The sequence below is a fragment of the Crinia signifera genome, chromosome 2 (genome assembly GCF_055691185.1).
Source record: "Crinia signifera chromosome 2, ASM5569118v1, whole genome shotgun sequence".
Lineage (NCBI taxonomy): Eukaryota > Metazoa > Chordata > Amphibia > Anura > Myobatrachidae > Crinia > Crinia signifera.
This window is the reverse complement of record NC_139218.1, coordinates 329,961,816-329,981,828: the sequence shown is the minus strand read 5'-3', so window position 1 is coordinate 329,981,828 and position 20,013 is coordinate 329,961,816. Positions and strand designations below refer to the sequence as shown.

General features: G+C 44.6%; 1 protein-coding gene across 1 annotated transcript in view; it reads left to right on the top strand.

The window, feature by feature from the left end:
• Positions 1-20,013, top strand: part of B4GALNT1 (beta-1,4-N-acetyl-galactosaminyltransferase 1) — a 106,883-nt gene that overhangs the window by 56,614 nt on the left and 30,256 nt on the right. The window contains exons 3-4 of the mRNA XM_083169407.1: positions 7-180; positions 17,298-17,404. Coding sequence (XP_083025533.1) covers positions 7-180; positions 17,298-17,404 — 281 coding nt within the window. The remainder of the gene's footprint in view (positions 1-6; positions 181-17,297; positions 17,405-20,013) is intronic.

Below are 20,013 nucleotides of genomic sequence, written 5' to 3'. Positions count from 1 at the left end.
TTATAGACACTTGCCAAAGAACAATTGCAAATGCATGGTAGAGCCCGTTCTGAACATTCCCTTCAGACAAGAATTTATTGGGACACCTTATATGGTAAACTTTGTTGCAGATGTCAACCAATCACTGACTGAAGAAACTATTAGGAGGAGAGAGTTGGAATATAACAATTTCAAGATGAGGTAATCAATAATCTTCACTAATATTCTTAGAAAATTTACTAATACTGCAAGTAAATTACATTTGGACATTGCATAGATACCACCATTGTACAACCCCTGATAGGTAGGCGTTCCTCTCCTCACGTACCACATTTCCACTCAGGATGTGACTAGTGAAAGATACTCCTGAATGTGGAACAGCTCATCCATTAAGCTCTGTCAATCCCCCTTTTATCTAACAGATTTAGGGGTATAATTCCTTAATTTTTAGTTTATAAAAATGTAGATTTGAAATTCTCCATTCCCCTAATAAGCTTTGTTGCTCTTCTTTGGATTTTTCTAATTCTGTGATGTCCTTTTTATAGTGCGGGGTCCACAATTGTACTCCATATTTAATGTGAGGTCTACCCAATGCCTTGTACAGTGGCATAATTACTTTTGAGTCCCTAGTTTCCATGCCCCATTTAATACATGCTAGAATTCTGTTGTCCTTTTTTGTTGCTATGTGACATTGAGCACTACACCCCAGTTTGTCATCTATTTGGACTCCTAGATCTTTTTCAAGTACGGAATTACCCAATGCCTCCCCGCTTAGGTTATAACTAGCACACTGCTTATGCCTCCCAAGCTGCATACAACCAATCACATTCTATTTATCATTTACCTAGCACCCTCTAGAAGTTAATACATAGGGTGAGATTTAATAGGATTAGAGATTCAGAAAGTGAGAGATTTGGTAAGAAATCTCTAGTTTGTGGCAATCATTTACACTGCAAAACCAGTTTGATTTTGCAGTGTAAATGATTGCCGTTTAAAAAAAACCTGGAGATTTCTTAACAAATCTCTCACTTTCTCAATCTCTCATTCTGTTAAATCTCACCCATAGAATCTAGTTGCTATGAGCAACCTCTCCACTTAAATATTCCCCTACTGTTATAGTTGGGTTGATTATTAGACAGACAGTGTCCAGACAGTCATTAAGTCAACACCAAAGGAATAATGGGTTCAAAAGGTGGATAAGGTCAAAAGTAGACATGAGATTTTCACATTTGTTGTTGTTGACCCCTGCCAACATGAACTCCCAATTAGTGTAACATATGCCATTGCATGGCTTGCTTTACACGCCATGCTTCGGACCATTCTCAATTGTAGCCCACGTGGATGGTGAAGTATGAAAAAGTCCCAAAAATTGTCTACCTTTTTTCATGTCAACCTTTTTTTGACCATGCTGACCTTTTGAGCCAGTCGATCTATTGCATGTGGTCCTTTTGGTGTCGGCCTATTGACTGTCTATCTATACACTGTAGACTCTCTGGTTGTTATTGCACAGAATACTGCAGGAAACACCGAAGTCGTTCTCTGTTGGGGTTTGCACATGCGCACCAGGGAATGTGCCTACCTTGCAAAGTTTGTTCTAAAATGTGTATACTCTTTACCCTACAGTAAAGCAAAGCTCATGTAATGCTGAGCTAATTTGTAAATGTATCACTCAAATTACTCAGCTATAGCCTGATTGACAGATGGGGGGGGCGTTCCTAGATGGACCCCCATCATTTCATGGGCGTGCCCACAAAAAATGGTGGGTGGGCCTGACGGAATGCAGGCATTCCCCTGCCTGCATAACGTCAGTGCCGGTCCTGCTTTCGTGGAAATACAAAGAAGCTGCCATGTGACTCCTGGGTCACGCGGCGACTGCAAGCACAGGGCAAAGGAGGTAAGTAACCACCATACACATCTGTTTGCAGACCTGTACATGGGCTTGGACGGCGTGGGGGGGGCAAGACTGCCTTAACCAGCTCGCTGGGCTCAGAACACACGCAGGACCTTATTCTGGTCCGTTCACATCGGTTTCTGCATTGCACATCTGACATCATCGGATGTCAGCTGCCCACCCACTTCCCCAAAAGCATAAACGCATATGTAAGGTTTCTTAGAGCAACCTTACATATTGATGCACGTTCCACATCATGTGATGGTCGCCGACCATAGAATGATGTGGGTGTTACCTCACAGGCTGCGAATGGATGTTTATGTAAAACATCCATTCGCAGCCAGTGTGAACTTACGCACCTTGCGAATGGTGGGCCGGGGTACCACTGTTCGCAAGGTGCGATCTGGGTCACTTGCTTGGATGCAATTTCACATCCGAGTGAATAAACCAGAATACCCCCACAGCCCAGCGAGGAAAGGTCTGAATTGGGCCCATAGTGGCTTTGATGGCAGTTCTTAGTGGATGTTAGAGCTGAGTAAATGCTTAAAAAGAGAACCATTTATGGTACTTATGTATTATCTGGGCTCCCGACTTTTTCATTGCATGCCACTACTTAAGGCATGCAATACAATGCATTGCAATGCGATTTTTCATTGTAAAGATCTGATTTTTAATTGTATAGTCAACCATGGGTGATTTCATACCCCCACTATCCAACTACGCATGGAGTTGATTGTATATAGTGTGGAGAGCGCAGCGAGCCACCGAGCCCAAAGCGTGGCGAGCGCAGTGAGCCCCGCGAGGGGACGTGGATAACTTTACATGTATTCTGCGTCCGCTCGCCACGCTTCAGGCTCTATATACAATCAACTCAATGCGTAGTTGGATAGTGGGAGTATGAAATCACCCATGGGTGACTATATAATTAAAAATTGGGTCTTTACAATCAAAAATAGCATTGCATTGCATTGTATGCCACTATATTGCATGCGATGCAATTAAAAAAATCGGACGCCCAGATAATACATAAGTACCCAATTTATTTTTTAATCCATATGTCCAGCTGATAGAATGATGGAGGACTGGACCAGGGTGAATGGGTTAATCTGTTCTCTGTACATTTTGTTTTAGCTCTATGGTTGAACACCACATAACATGGATGGTGGATGATCCATGACACTGACAGAAAAAGCTGTTGGTCAAAGTGGCGAATCACACTCAGTGGGTCATGCATTTTCAACCCTTCCTGTCCTTCTAGATGGGGGTCAATTTCCCCAAAAATGTATGGCACATAACATTCCTGTTACACACCTGGCCAAACATACTGGGGCCATGTAAAAAATATTTTTACATTATCCAATTGGTAACCTATAGATCAAATAATGAGAAAGACTAGGGGTCTGGGTATCAATCATAGCAGGTAACATGGCAGTTAGATGTTCATTGGTTAGTCCTATATCTCAATTCACTTTATCTCTCTCTAGGCTTAGTATGTTGACCCTTAAAAGTGATGTTTCAATGCTCGAATTCTATGTAATGTATAAGTCTTACTATGTTCATGCTATTAAGACACTTAGGGGGAAATTTACTAAAGGAAATTTGTAAAAATAGGTGTAAAAATAGGTGTATTTGTATCCAGAAATACACTTATTTTTGACATTTACTATCCCAAAAAATACGGCAATTAGTAGTCGTATTGATGTGCTATCAATAAGAATACGAATTGCCGTATTTTCGGGATAGTAAATGTAAAAAATAAGTGTATTTCTGGATACAAATACACCTATTTTTACACCTATTTTTACAAATTTCCTTTAGTAAATTTCCCCCTTACTGTATGAGCCGAAACTATACCGCCATGGGGTCCAGGGGGAGGCAAGCGTGCTGGTAAGAGGCAGCAGCCAGCTCCTAGCATAATCGCAGAGCGACTTCATGGAAGCGGCAGCATGGGGGCAGTGCCCCCTGCTAGCAGCTGGCTCAGCAGCTTCTCAGGACACTCTTCCCACCTACTCTGGGAAAGAAGTGTTGTGGCAAGAGGCAGCACCAGCTGGCCCCTGCCAGCAGCAACCCGAGTGGCTAAAATTTAGGGGCGTGGCCTGGCAACAAGGGGGCGTGACTTTCAAATAGCATCATTCCGTGATGTCATGCCCTCGTTTTGCTGTTGTGTTGGCATGGCTAAGATGCTCTGTGAGCTTCTAGCCATGCCCCCAGTCTCCCCTGGCTATGGGAATAGACGCTGTGCACATGCGCACAGTGTCTATTCACTGCTGCTCAGTGGGGGAACGTCACCAAACATCGGGATGTTCCCACGGAAAGCGGGAAAGTTGGGGGGTATGTTTTTGGGTAACTTTTATTCCTGGCACATCTGTTACTTGCATAAGGAGAGAATGTACAACTCTAAATTAGGCCCCATTTGAGACCTGATTCTGGTCTGATTTTGATTTGGAAGTAAAGCAAAAAAAGTAAGGAAAGTAACTGTACACCTGGCCAGAACCATGCTGCGCTGTAGGTGGGGCAGATGCAACATGTGCAGAGAGATTTGCCAGAGGTCTTTAAAAACTAAAATCTTAATTGCTGTGTTAAAAAAAGCTGCAGGCTACAACATACTTGCTTTATTTTGCATTTCTTCCAGATCAGAATCAGTCCCTGAGGGTTTACATTTACTAAAATATCTATTTTGAGAATGCCTTACAACTGCATAAAAGTAAGCCTGTTCGATGTTATATGCAATTACCAAATGCTAATAGATTTGCAAAAATGAATGCCGTGGGTTAGACAAAATATTGCCATATGTTATAACTAGTGGAAGTCTGGATTGTGGTTTTCATTTTTGACTGAGCAGACAAACTAAGCATTGTCCTATTCAGTTGTATAATGAATGCCAATGTGATCACATTTGCTGTTTTACTGTAATATTCCAGTAAGGAAAAGACCCACCACATTATTTACACATAACATTTTAATAGTTCAAGCTCTCATAGCCCTCGGATATATATATATATATATATATATATATATATATATATATATATATATATATATATTTGTGTTTGTTTTGCAGTAGTTACTGGGGTAGAAGGGTTGAAATATTTAATTTTGGTGGACATCTATTTTAAAGGTGTACTACTATTGCCACCTTCCTCCTTCCCATAGCCTTGTGTGGTATGACATTCAGACAGTCGGATTTCCAAAGGACATCCCAACTGCCGGGACTCCAACAGGGGATGAGTGACACGAGGCGCTTGACATGCTGCAGGCTCGGTGGCTTACTGTACTAGCCACTTATGGGTGGGGTCCACAACAGAGAATAGCCCCTGTCAGTCAGTATGCCGATTGTCAGACATTTAACAGACGGGATTCCGATGTCGGACTAATGACCATAGGAATCCCGACTGTCAGAGCATCATCCGGCACCCCCCTAGCCTTGGGGGTTCTCTCTATAAAGCCATTTTCCCAGCATGCATTTTCTGCATTTTGTGCATTAGGTATTCTACCTGCCAAAAATAAAAAATATTATAATTATAATAGTAGTGTTATTCTAAAAATAATAGTGCCACAATACATTTGTTTTTTGTACACATGGCCTTAATTAGCTACAGAACCTGTATAATTTGTGAGTGTCTGGTTAAAGCAAGTCTTGCCTACCCTCACGGAATGGCCAGGAGGCTCCTGAAAATCGGGCCTGCCTCCCAGCCCCCCGGGAAGGTGGACAAGTCTCCCGCTTGCTGGCCAGAACCCCCCTTCTCCACTGATTAAATTTTTGCAAATGGCAGGTCCACGAATTATGGAGTATTATGGAATGTTGCATCTCTGGACTTCTCCCGGAGAGGTGAAAATACAAGTAGGTTTAAAGGGATGGTATGGTAAGCCTATTATAGGTATAGAATAGAATTGAACAGTTAAACATCAGGTCATACGGACTGTACAATCTGTCTTCCACAGCTCCCCTGAGCTGAACTTTTGACTGTAATTTATGTTTATATGTATTTTATGACTGTAATTTATGTTTATATGTATTTTATGCTCATGTTTTGATTCTGATTTTAAACAGTAAAAGTTTTACAATTTAGTAAAAAATTGTGTGCTATTGTATTTTTAGCGCTGCTCTCACGCTTAGAGCGTGATTGGTGTTGTTGGTTCCACAGCTCCCCTCCCACCCCCAAAACCCGTGGTGTTATATGTTTTATGTTCCTAAACATGTCCCGTCCCCCCCCCCCCCCCCACAAAAAAAAATGCTAAACATTTACCAAATCCGTCACCATGGAGACAGAGAGGAGAAAGAAATGTGCACCAATAATGGGAAAAATGGGCAGAACCAAGAACAAGGCAAAAGAACTATAAGCAGAACATGACACACAAGTGTGGGCATGACGCCACCAAAAGACAGTATGGGCGGAAGTGCAGCAAAAATACTAAGACGTCAGCACCAGTCAAAAGCAAGGGCAGAAGTGATGCCACCAAAAGACAGGGTGGAAGTGATGCCGGGTGGAGGAGCGGCAACGGCAGATAGCTGCAATTACAAGCTAAAAGACGGTGCAGACATAAGCCCGGCGATATCAGGGCGGAAGTGACGCCAGGAGAGGCCGCCGACGCCAGGGCGGAAGTGACGCCAGAGGGTGGCAATTAAGACTCCACAGGACAAAAAATCAGCAGCCTTTAAAATGGCAGAGGGAAGGAGGCATCAGCATCACGATCATCCTGAAGAAGCCAGGCTACTGGCGACACTAGTTGATGTGAGTTACTGGACCCGCCAGACACCGCACCACAGACGAGCGGTAACGACAGGAGTCTACTGGCAGACACCACCTACCTCACCCTTGGAAAAGGCACCTTGCCCATTGGGGCCACAATATATATTTTTTCTGTACACACGGAAACTGCAACAGAGTCTTGCAGCAACTTTTTAATTTAGGGGGGTATTCAATGTCTGTCGAGCTCATTCGCTGTCGAGCGTCACATGGAGTTCGCCTTAGAAATTAGTTTTTTTTGCATCTCGGATATTCAATCCTTGGGTTTTATTCCGCGCTCGGGTTTTTTTTTTCTCATTTAGGCCCTTATTCAGATCGGTGCGGATATTCCCGCATTCTTACGGAGCGGTCCGCACGCCACGGTGTTTTGCCGCATGCGGCCATCGTCCGTAGAAACGCCCACGTGTCCTCCGCATTCGGACGGACTCACTCTTTAAGAACAGGGCGTGTTTACGGACGACATACAAACCATGCGTGTGCGGGAGAAACACTCCGATTCTGCACGGTATTACAGAGTATTACAGAGTATGCACGGGAATACCGCATCCGAACGGGAGCCAAGCGGTGCTACCGCCCGTAAGCGGAGTATTTACGCCAAACAACCCACTATGAAGTATCTTCTGCAATACATCACATGACCCACTTATTCAATTACCTATCCTCATAAAAAACAGCTTATTTGGAATTGGAATCAATTAGATGCCAATATATCCTTACAAGCATGCCTAACACATGCATTGCACACATTAACCCTTACAGCAATGTAAGTGCAATGGTTTGTATTACACCCTGTGTAAAAGATTATAAACAATCTACACATATACTGTTCCAAGTGCAAATAAAACCAACAACTGTGAACTTGCATAAAGAATTTATTTCAAAACACCATTAACATATAAAAAAAAAAATATAAAATAATAAATTAAATCAGCAGATCTCTGATGTCCTGCAGGTCTGCTAGAAGGAGCCTCAAATGGTGCTCCGCTCGCAGGATGGCCCCATGCACCCCCTCATCTGCCGGTGTGGTGTCATCTGTGGGCATGTCAAAGGGGCAAAAATTAGTCATGTTATTCATGCATACATTTCACATACTGCGACATAAATTGCACAAATGCTAGGTGACATGTGTGTATATATATATATATATATATATATATATATATCTATCTATGTAGAGAGATAGAGACACACATAGATAAATAGATATGACACATACATATATACATACATGCAAACTTATTTACTACATACTGTCTTTTTTGGCCTCTACCCTTTACTCTGCAGAAGACATAACAGTCATATTGTTTCTTCTCAGTCACAACCCACCCATGACTAACCAATGACAAGCATGTCATGGCCTCCGTCAATAAGAACTTGTCACAATCTGCTCAGTCTAAGTTCAGTGATGGTTCGTGGCATGGGAGTTATGCAAATGTCAGGAATGCACAGTACACATCCTCAAAATCATAATTCTGTCTAAACCAACCTACAATTCTGTGAGGTCAAAAAAACAATCTGAACTACAGGGGGTGTTTAGGTAGAGGAGGCTCCTGGGACACTGGCAACTTGTGACTCCATTCCAAGGTAGGCCGGCCCCTACTCCATTTATAGCATACATCCTAGAGTTTATAAATAACATTCACCAACAATATAGATTCCACTATTTGATGGGTCATAATCTACGCTTGCAGCAGGTGATTTTAATCCACAAATGATCCACTCATCCCTTTACTCCTGGATCCTGTTTAACTACAACGGTTATGTGGCAGTCAAAATGGACCTCCAACCCATCCCACAAACCTGTGTAATTGAGAGGTGTCCTGGATGAAAGGGATGCCTTGGACACCCCATCTAACCCGTACCTGTATCTGTAGCTACCCACTTTGGGGTCTATATGAATAGGATGGGGCCAAAATTTTTTATCAACAGTGCTACATAACAAATACCAGTACAACTACTTCATGAATGATGCATTATGTTAACATACCGATCTGCTGGGACTCCGGGGCCTGGCACGCCTCCTCCCCCTCGTAATCACAATCCTCCGGGGCAACCGTGGCCTCCTCAGCCCCCTCCTCCGCCAGCTCCTCTGCCACAAGAACCTCCTCCTCCAACTCCTCCTCCACCTCCTCCTCCACCTCCTCCTCCTCCACCACCACCACCTCCTCCTCCACCTCCTCCTCCGCCACCAACACCTCCTCCTCCGCCACCAACTCCGCTTCCACATCCTCCTCCACCACCTCCTCACGCACCTCCTCCTCCTCCACCACCTCCTCCACCATCTCCTCCAACATTTGCTCCTCCTCCACTTCCTCCTCCTCCACCCTTGCTGCCACCTCCTCCTCCGGGTCTTGGGCCTCCTCCTGGGCCAGGGCTGCCTCCGCCTCTTCACGGGCCTGTCGGGCTCGGGCTCGTGCTGTGTGGTAGAAAAAAACATCATGGTCAATGTCGGGTCATTGGGGCACATGTATTAATCCATAACAAGACATACATGGAAGGGTGATAATGATGGCAAACGATGCAGGAAAGTAGCTCCTTACTGTTAATGGACTCCAAATTGTGACATTTAAATTATTATGTGATTGTTAGTAATTTGTTCACACATTACAACCCAGGCATTTATCAATGTGTAACACATATTAGATCTGGCACATTGTATGCATCAGAATCCTCAATGCTATGGCATTACATATTAAAGCCACATGACTGCATGTTAACCAGGAAGAAGCACACATAACAGTCTATGGACTTTTAAACCCATGGACACCCACTTATCATGAGACACATTTTATTGTTTATATATGCTATGTTGTAAGTGCGAAATTTCATAGCTAAAATACTCACAATCCGCAATTTCGCCCCTGATTTGCTGGAGCAGCTGGGGCTGGCGCCTGCGGAGGTCCGACCACCGCCTCTCGAGCTGCCCGAGGGACCTCCGCACCCGAGTGCGGGCGTAAATACGGCGCCCTGCCGCAGCATATGCCCTCCGCTTATGGCGGTTTGTGATAAAGGGCCCCGCACGGCCCAGCCTTGTCTCCATGACGGAGACAAGAACCCTCAGCTCCGCATGTGTAAAGGGTTCTGCCCTTCGTGTCTCCGCCATGTTGACAATGGCATCTATCAACCAATCAGGTGGTGGCATTGGTTGATCACAGTTATTTGTGTTAATAACTTTATTGTTCATCTTTACATGAACAGCGTCTCTGCGCCAACACAAATGGTGACAAATTCGCATGCCTTAAAAACAGTAGTGTTGATGTATGGCAATGAACAAATCTGATATATATAAAACACAGTGTGTATGCACTTAGCAAATCCAATGACGCCTCGCTCCGCCAAGCAACGCGTGCTATAGCTTAGCAACGCATAGCTGTAGTTAGCATTATTTACTCTATGCATCTATGTGTATGCGTACATTTATGTGTAAAAGACACATACACACACTTGCAGGTATCCTGAGACCAGCATTATACACCAGCCCTGCCTGCCTGCCTGCCTGCCTGGGTGCCTGCCTGCCTGCCTGCCTGCCTGGCTGGCTGGCTGCTCCTTGAAATGTTGAAACATGTGAATAACTTCAAATATCATATATATAGATATATATATATATATATATATATCTGCAAACAAATCATACATCAACACATGAAAAAATCCCCAACACATTAGAGAATAAATCAATGTACTCACCAGTCATCAGGGATAGTATCAACTACAATAATGAAGATATAACAAACACATAAGATCCCTTGAACAAGGTATAATAATTAGCACCTATATTGAACTTCCCCCAAAACTAAGCACATATGATAAATATCTCCTATTTCTTTGCCATTAGGAGGGCAGGCTGGCTAATTTTCGTGTTGTAACACTGACAACTAACACACTGTACTTATTTGAAGGGGTGATTTTTACAATAATTGGTGTGTTCTGTCAACTCGATAACATGTACCTGAAGTATCTTTGCGCCACAGAGTCCCGCAGCTGGTATCCCCTCCGGCATTCAGGGGCGCGGGATGGGCGCATGGGCGGATCTTGCGGCTCAGATGGTACCTCCCACTCATCAAAGGGTATCTCACGCCGCACAGCAATGTTGTGGAAAAATATACACAGGCCCACGATCCTCGACACCATTTGAGGCGCATATTGTAAGTCACCACCAGTGCGGTGGAGCACTCTAAATCGACCTTTTAAAAGGCCAATTGAGCGCTCCACCACTTGCCTGGTGGCAACATGCGCCCGATTGAATGCCTCCTGTGGGCCCGGTGCTGGGTAGCTGTACGGCGTAAGTAGCCAGGGCGTACATGGGTAACCGGAGTCACCCAGAACCCACGCATCACGGCCTTCCAGCTCTTGGAGTCTTTGCCATATCCCGGTTTGTCGGATGACATGAGAGTCATGGGCACTTCCGGGAAACTTCGAGTTGAAGGCGAGAATTTCCATGGATGGGCCACATACCACCATCACGTTCAGTGAGTGGAACAATTTGCGGTTCCTATATATCTTCTCACTTCGAGATGGAGGCACAAATGGTACATGGGTGCCATCCACAGCCCCTATCACATTAGGGAAGCCAGCAATTTGATGGAAGGCCTGCTGGCTTCTGCGCAGGGTCTCGGTGGCAAATGTCATGGCCATGAAGTGCCCCTTGCGCCTGAACATGGCCGACGTCACACGCCTCAGGATTCGGCAGAAGGCCGGCTGAGATATTCCAGCAAGTACTGCCACTACTTGTTGGAATGATCCTGAGGCGCAGAAATGCAACACCGCCAGCAGCTGTGTGTGAGGCGGAATTGCTGTCGTGATCCCGTGTAGAGGTTCCAGATCGCTCTGAATTAAGGTGAGCAGATCCAGAATGACATGTGGCGGTAACCGGTACCTAGTAAGTACCTCATCATCGGGCATAGCAAACAGAGTCACCCGTGTGCGATAGATTCTAGCACGTCCTGGCCTCCTTGGCCGACGAGTGGGGAGAGCCGCAAGTGCCCTTAGCCTCCTCTCCATGTAGCGCATCATTGCTTCAGCAACCTATAAAGAAATGAACATAAATACTGATGCACCTATGCACATAATGGCCATATCCCACTACAAATAGATTTGTAGCCTTCAATACGTACAATAGATGGCCGCCCCGTGAAATCCCTCAGATCCATTTGACTCTATAATGATGACACAATAATAAGAACTCAATACACACCGTCCCAAACACTCAGATAAAGGTGTCAGCATTTTTTGCCGACATCATGTACTATGAGACATTTCATCTATTGCTGGGACATGTTGTCCTGCAATAGATGAACCCACACAGGTTTAAGACCTGTGAGTGAAATAGTGAACATGTGACATGTTGCAATAATGCTACACGCACTTTGCTGACCCAACAATCTGTAGTCACTGAGGCAATGGTGCATACATTCATACACTTACATTGTTAATGGATATCATATCTACAAGGAGCATGGAAGAGCTTACCTTACACCCTGACAAGTCCAGATCTGGAGACAAATGATTCTAGCAGCAAGTCACTATTTATAGGCCTCTCACATGTGTGGTCTATAATAGTAGAGATGAGTATTGCATGACTTGTGGCCTGGATTATCTAAGGGATTGGGCTACTTTTAGCTTGCAATAAAACGCCACAATACCACAGTAGTCATGACTCAAATGTCATGTCATGCTAGCAAATAGCATGTGTATTGTGCAATAGTCACAGGTGTATCAGAAGATTGTATGCAATGTTAGCATTGGTGCCCAGTATTTCATGTAGAACTTTCGCCAGGTTTTACACAATGGAATTTCCGCCACCGTATGCGGCGCGAAAAAATAGCGACGTACGCTCACGCACGGAACGCAGCTGCCGCTGATGTCCGCCAAACAGGATACACAAACAGTATATAAAGGTGTATTAGAAGGTGACCATGTTGTTGCTAACATGTCTGGATCACAACCAGAGGTGGACCCAGATCTGCAGCAACTATTTGACCAGATGGACTCCAGCACCACCTATGTGCCACTGCACATGCGGGCAGTGGGTAATGAGGAGGCTGCTGGCCCTTCTACAGCAGGGCAACCTGCACCTGAGCATTCTACAGCAGGGCAACCTACACCTGGCCCTTCTGCAGCAGGCCAACCTGCAGCTGGCTCATATGCACCATCAGCAGAATTGATTGGAACACAACCGGGGACTTCACAAGGTAGTACCATGGCCAGCACTTCAAGTGCAGCGACACGTGACAGGGGGCGTGGCCAAGGACGTGGCAAGGGGAGAGCCAGGGCAACAGAGGAACCACCCAAAAAAAATAAGGCATATGAAGCACAGGAGCTTGCCATCCTGGTTCCCCGAGCACGTGATTGGATTGAGTGTCCATCGGAGAAGCTGACACACACACGCAGATGGAAGATTTGGGAACAGATAACGGCAGAGATTAATGAAGTAGCGCCACAAGTTCGTGAGACGGACCATGTGAAGAAGAGGCAAGTTGTTTTGTGATACATGTGCCCAGTAATAGCCAAGTAATGATTGAATTGATGCTTAGATGGATTTTGCAAATGGCCCGTGAGGTTGTTACGATACACATACATTATTGCCATGTTATTTCGGTGAGAGTTAGAGTAGGGTGATTGTGAATGTGTATTGTAACGGTGGATATCATAGTTGCATGTAATATTATCTTTAGGACATTAATCACATGTCGTAATATGTAGCACAGAGCAATGGCTGCAACAGCTAACATCTGGAGTGACATGTATTAATATGTCAACTTACATTGCAGGTGGCAGGACTTCAAAACCAACCTGAAGAGGAAGATGACCAAGCGGTGGGAACACAGCCAGACATCTGGGGCCGGGCCCATGCCATCAGGGCTAGAGCTCACCCCCCTGGAGTTGATGGCCGAGAGCTGTATATCAGTTGAGGAGATCAGGGGGGTGAGCACGATGGATAGCCCCAGCTGAAGTGTTTGCGTCTTTTCTGGAAGGTAAATATTGGTCATGCCATAAACTTGTGCAAGTAATTATCTTAGAATGTCTCCTAATTGTGTTTATCTTTTTCCACAGACACCCCACCGCTTGGTGACGACTCTGCTCAGGAGGTGGAGGAGTCCGTGCCACCTGGCCCCAGTGGTAGGCCTGTGCAGCAGCAGCCGCCATCGGCCCAAGCCGATTTGGCCGCCTTGGCCCAGATGCTTGGGGACATCAACCAGCAGGGAGACTTGGCATCAGAACGGATGCATAGGACCGAGGAGATCCTGGCGAGCTTGGTCAGCACCCAGCAGGCCATCGCTGCGAGCATGCAGGCCATGGCTGAGTCACATCAGGCCATGGCTGCAAGTGCTCAGGTGCTGGCCGAGCAAGCCACCCGCCAAAATGATCTCCTCCTCCACCATAATGAGCTTATGGTGGAGCTGGTTACCAGCAACAGGGTCCTAATGTCATCCGTTTCTGGTGCATTACCACCGGCAACACTCCCTGCTGGCAGGAGGGGTAGACCAGCCAACCCCTCAACATCATCTGCTCCACCTGCCCCAGCATCTGGCCGTCCCCGAAGAGCTGCTGCACAGGCCAAGGAGCCTACCAAGGCCAAACGTGGTCGCAAATGAACTTGTGGCTGCATTAATCTCCACCGTTATGTGGTCCCAAATCTTCCATTGTGCTGTGTGTGTCAGCTTCTTGTGTCCAATCACGTGCTGAGGGTAACCAGATGAGCCCTTGCTTCATATGTCCTTTTTGGTTCCCCTGTTGCCCTCTTTTGCCTGCCATTAGTGTCAGCTGTACTTGAAGTGATGGCCATGGTACTATCTTGTGAAGTCCCCGGTTGTGTTCCAAATGATTCTGCTGATGGTGCATATGAGGCAGCTGCAGGTTGGCCTGCTGCAGAAGGGCCAGGTGTAGGTTGCCCTGCTGTAGAATGCTCAGGTGCAGGTTGCCCTGCTGTAGAAGGGCCAGCAGCATCCTCATTTCCCACTGGCTGCATGTGCAGTGGCTCATAGGAGGTGCTGGAGTCCATCTGCGTGCAATTATATTTGTTTTGTATTATTATTTATTTTGCTACATTCCTGCCATGTTGTTTCTTTTTTGTATTTTGTATTTTTTGGTCATTGCATCACAGTGGCATTGACTGTGACATGTATAGAAATAAATTTGTTTACTTTACCCAAAAATGTGTGGTTTCATGAGTACATGTCGAATACACATGTGTATTGATAGTATTAATATTCAGTCATGTCCATTGTTAGCAGTTTTTAAGTGTGGGACAAGTACAGCATATGTGGGGGATTACTAAGGTTTCCTTGAAGCAGCAATGGTTTCAATTAAAGCACTGACAAGCGGCCTATTAGTGAGTAATGAGTAAAGGAGTAGATTCTATTGGGTTCAGGTGTTAATGCTTGTAGTCATTAGGCGTACGTTCGCCTACCGCATGAACGAGTGGTGTCCGCAAAGCAATAGTACACTTGTGGACACCGCACATTTCTGCCCTTTTTGATCGCGTGCATTCGGAGTGCTATCCGAATGTACGCCCCCCAACATAAGTGTACTCCCCCGTATCCGCCCATGTTTCCGCCCCGTTTTGCCCACTTTGAAACTACGCCCATGTGTCATTCCGCATGACGCCCATAATATGCCCCTATTTCCCGACTGATAGCGGTGAACAGTTCTGGACGGGATTTGGCCGAACTGGTACCGAGTCAAGGCGTGGCACATGCGCGTAGCGTTCTCCACGCATGCGCAGACGCCGTAAAGACGCGATCCGAAAGTATGCGGTAAAGTCCGCGTCAATCAGAATAAGGGCCTTAGTTTTGCTCGCCTGTCCAGATTATGTGATATCGAGTAGCCGAGCTATCCGGACACTTTTTTTTACTCAACTTGACACGCACCCTATACATTGAGTTCATGCATGTATGTTTTTCTCGACACAGTTTAGGCATTTCTTCTACTTGTTTTGCTCGCCTCCATCTTGAGGCGTGATGTTTGTATTTTATTGAGAAATTGTTTGAGATTTACATCTGTTACTCGTCATAAATTTTTTTCTACTATGTTCGTTATTATAACTTGTTTTGCAAAGGACATATCAGCAGCGGTGTTGTCAGCATGTCTATAACAAATGCTGTGAGCATATTTGCTAACAGCAATTTCAGCATGGAGAGACTTTTTGAGCAGAATAATGTATTGCATTTATCACTTAGCTTCCTCTTTTTTGAAGGTGTCTAATGTTCCTCCCCCATACACATCACATGTATCAAATGCTGTTATCCTTACGAGAACCGCTGTGTTTGCATATTGAAGTACATGTGTTTGTTCTGTCTAGTACGCGATTACATTTAACTTGTTTTTTTATTATATGATTTTGTGAATAATAAAGCATTATGTATATTCTCTAATACAAGACTCCGCATCTAACCAAAAGCCAGTCATACCGGGAATAGGTGACGGACCACGAGTTACAAGCCTATTTATAGGCAAGGAGATGGCGCGAAGGCGAGTTTATACAATGTTCCGAGTTATGGGCGTTCCAAACGTCGACAGGAGGAGACTTCAAAGATTGACACTTTGAATTGGCGAGATCACAGTTTGTTAAAAAAAATATTTCTGTCGAGCAAAACGTAACCTTAAACAACTCGACTACACGTGGGGAAAAAAGTGAGATTGAATACCCCCATTAGTCTTTGCAGACGAACCTAAGGATCCATCACCACTGGTAGTCTGAGTTTGTGATCCCTCCCCATCACCCACCCTTGTGTATATGTATACTGGTATTAGATAGTTTACAGTATTTAAAACATATGCATGTGAGATTTTTTATCCATATTTATTCATTTATTGTCATTTTCAAAATAGCAATTGAATTTGTCACAATTGGAGCGAAAATTGCCAAGCAAACAATTTTATTCATCATAATGACCTGTCATTTTTAACTTATATAGGAAATATAATCCTTTTTTACACAATAATTGTTATTTAAACCTATGTAACAAATGTGAGCGACACTGGCATTTTTAGCAGACATTTGAAACATCTCTCACAGAGATGTTGGCACTCAAAGGGTTAAGGGCCAGATTCTCTAAGCTTCGAAAGTGATAAAATAGAGAGTGATAAACAGCCAGCCAATCAGCTCCTACCTAACATTTTTCAAACACAGTCTGTGACATGGCAGGTAGGAGCTGATTGGCTGGCTGTTTATCACTCTCCATTTTATCACTTTTGAAGCTTAGAGAATCTGGCCCTAAGACTGGTAAAGTGACAAAGTTGAAGGTAATAATGCACCAGCCAATCAGCTGTATTTGAAATGACAGTTAGGAGGTGATTGGTTGGTGCATTATCACCTACACTATCAAAATTATAACATTATGGGCCAGATTCTCCAAGCTTCAAAATTGATACAATGGAGAGTGATAAACAACCAGCCAATCAGCTCCTGCCTGACATTTTTCAAGCACAGTCTGTGACATGGCAGGAAGGAGCTGATTGGCTGGCTGTTTATCACTCTCCATTTTTATCACTTTTGAAGTTTAGAGAATCTGGCCCTAAAAATATGATGATATAACATATATTCCCTATATGGCCTATTCATATTAAATGTTCCTCTTGTGCAATGTAACATGTCAGCTAATATGTAAGATAGAGAAAAATATAAAAAAAAGTGTAAACTGATTTATTAAATTTTCTTAATTAAATGTCGCACTCAGATCCTACAGTCCAACAGACAGGATCATCATTGCACAGGCAAACTCTCCATTGCAGTATCCTGTGCAGGGTGTAAACGTCAACCCTCTCAAGACAATACTTATACCAGGTGAGTGGCACAATTCTCTATGCTTAAAATGTGTCTTTCTTCGATGAACCTTGTAATAACTCAGTATAGAGCTGTCTATGTGGCCATCATAGATGTTTGTAAAAGCTAAAAAGACTTTTTTCGACTAGCCTATCCCTCCTCCTAACCTCTTTTGATCCTCTTATCCTGCCTCCGTTCCCCTCCGTTCCTACTCATCCTATTGTTTTTCGTTCGTCCACCCACCTATTTTTAGTATGTTAACTCTTATGAGTAGGGCCCTCCTTCCTCACGTACTCACCCTACCTCTTTACCTCACCTGTGCTCCTGTCCTGTTCTTCCCTTCCTCTACTTCATCTTTAGTCTCCTTGACAATTTTGACACCTACTTCTGAACTGATGCTGATTTTAGTTCTACCAGCTATACCCCCATTTATACTGTATTTTTCAACACACCCTGTACGTTACCTCGTCATTTTTTTTTGTTTGCTATGTACGGCGCTGCGGACACTTTGCGGCGCCATATAAATAAACGTACTACTACTAAGGCACAATAAACATTGACATTTCTTAGCACATCAGTATATAATACATATGGAAATACGCCTATTAACGACTATGCCTGTGCGCAGTTTTGTTCCTTTTTGCTTATCTGATTCTCATTCTGGGATACTGAGCAATCCCTAACAACACAGCGGCATTGTCCTAGAGCAGTGGTAGCCAACCCTAGCCCTCGAGAGCTACCAACAGTTCACATTTTCCAGACAACCTAGCTGCTGCACAGCTGCACTCATTAATCACTGACACATTTTAAAAGATACACAGATGGAGCTAATAAGCTCATTACACATCGTGGGTGCATAGCATGTGTTCCGCGATGGGCTGAGCGATCTGTGCTTAAGCAGCTCACTCAGCAAGGGGGACCCGTCGCCTCGTGTGTACGTGGCTTTACATCCTATCCTAAAACTGCTGAACAGAGATCAAACGTGCACTTTGCCTTTCTCCACTACACTCTCAGCAAACACCTCATGAGATCATTGTCTACAGGAAATCGGGATACGGTCATCTGTCAGACCAGACTGAGGTCGACAGTCATTAGGTCGACCACGGAAGGTCAACTGTCCCCAAGGTCGACAGGGTTAAAGGTCGACATGGCTCAAGGTCGACATGACTTAAGGTCGACATGGTTTTAGGTCGACAGTCATTAGGTCGACATGAGTTTTTCACAGTTTTTTGAGCCGACATGTGCCGACAGGTGGTATTTCATGCCCTACTATCCACTAGGGCGTGGTGGGAGAATAAAATAGTGTGCCGAGCGCAGCGAGGCACCGTGCCCGAAGCATTGCGAGAGAAGCGAGCGATGTGAGGGGCTGCGGTTCGACTCCAACTGTGTCCATGTCGACATTCGGGTCAAAAAACAGTGAAAAACTCATGTCGACCTAATGACTGTCGACCTAAAACCATGTCGACCTTGGACCATGTCGACCTTAAGTCATGTCAACCTTGAGCCATGTCGACCTTTAACCCTGTCGACCTTGGGGACAGTCGACCTTCCGGTGTCGACCTAATGACTGTAGAACTAAGTCTGTTCTGACAGATGTACCGCTTCCCAGGAAATCATAGCTATACACAGAGGGGGTTATTCTGATTCACTTGGAAAGGTACAATCACTTTCAAACGGACAAAACCATATGCACTGCAGGTTGGGCTGATGTAACATGTGCACAGAGAGTTAGATTTTGGTGTTTTATTGTTTCTGTGCAGGGTAAATACTGGCTGCTTTATTTATACACTGCAATATAGATATCAGTTTAATGTACAAACCCCACCCAAATCTAACTCTCTCTGCACATGTTACATCAGCCCCACCTGCAGTGCATATGGTTTTGTCCATTTGAGAGTGATTGTGCCTTTCCGAGTGAATCAGAATAACCCCCAGAACCCCCAAGCACTTGAGTGTGATTCATGCAGGAAGGGATTAACCATTTTCCTACCACTGACCTATGTAACATCACTATCACACTTCGACAGCTGGCAGTGTATGCTGTTGTTCAAATGCATTTCTACACTCCCAAAATTCTGAGTCATTTGCTGACTTCCTGATACACCATCACATGTATCTTTACTTATGTGGTCACCTTGCAAATATATAGCTTTTGTTTCTTATTTTATTGCCATTTTTTTTTCTAAGAGTCATAATTGTTGGCAGAGTATATAGCGGTGCGTGTGGTGTTGTTAGACGACAAGAAACGTTTTTGAAGCTTAACCAGGACTTAAGGTTTATTTTAGTAATATGTACAAGAGTTTATAGGGTAGTCAAGGTTTAACTTTGAGGTATGCAGAATAACAGATATACTGTATACAGGCAGGTGTACAACAGGTGTATGGTGCAGGTACTGTACTTATCCTTCCTGTACCTGCAGTGGATACAGGAGGGTATTGAGCTCTCTCATGCAGTGCAGGCTGGAAGCTGTAGTCTGTGAGGATTGACAGCGGGGCTAGCACTGCAGACATTATTTGCAGGAACTCTTCCGGGAGGTGATTGACAGTTCTCCCCCGTCGGGTTGAAGTGTCGGGGCTCTCAGGATGGGCTGTGTCTAGTGGTGCCGTGCTGCTCTCCACACACTGGGCAGT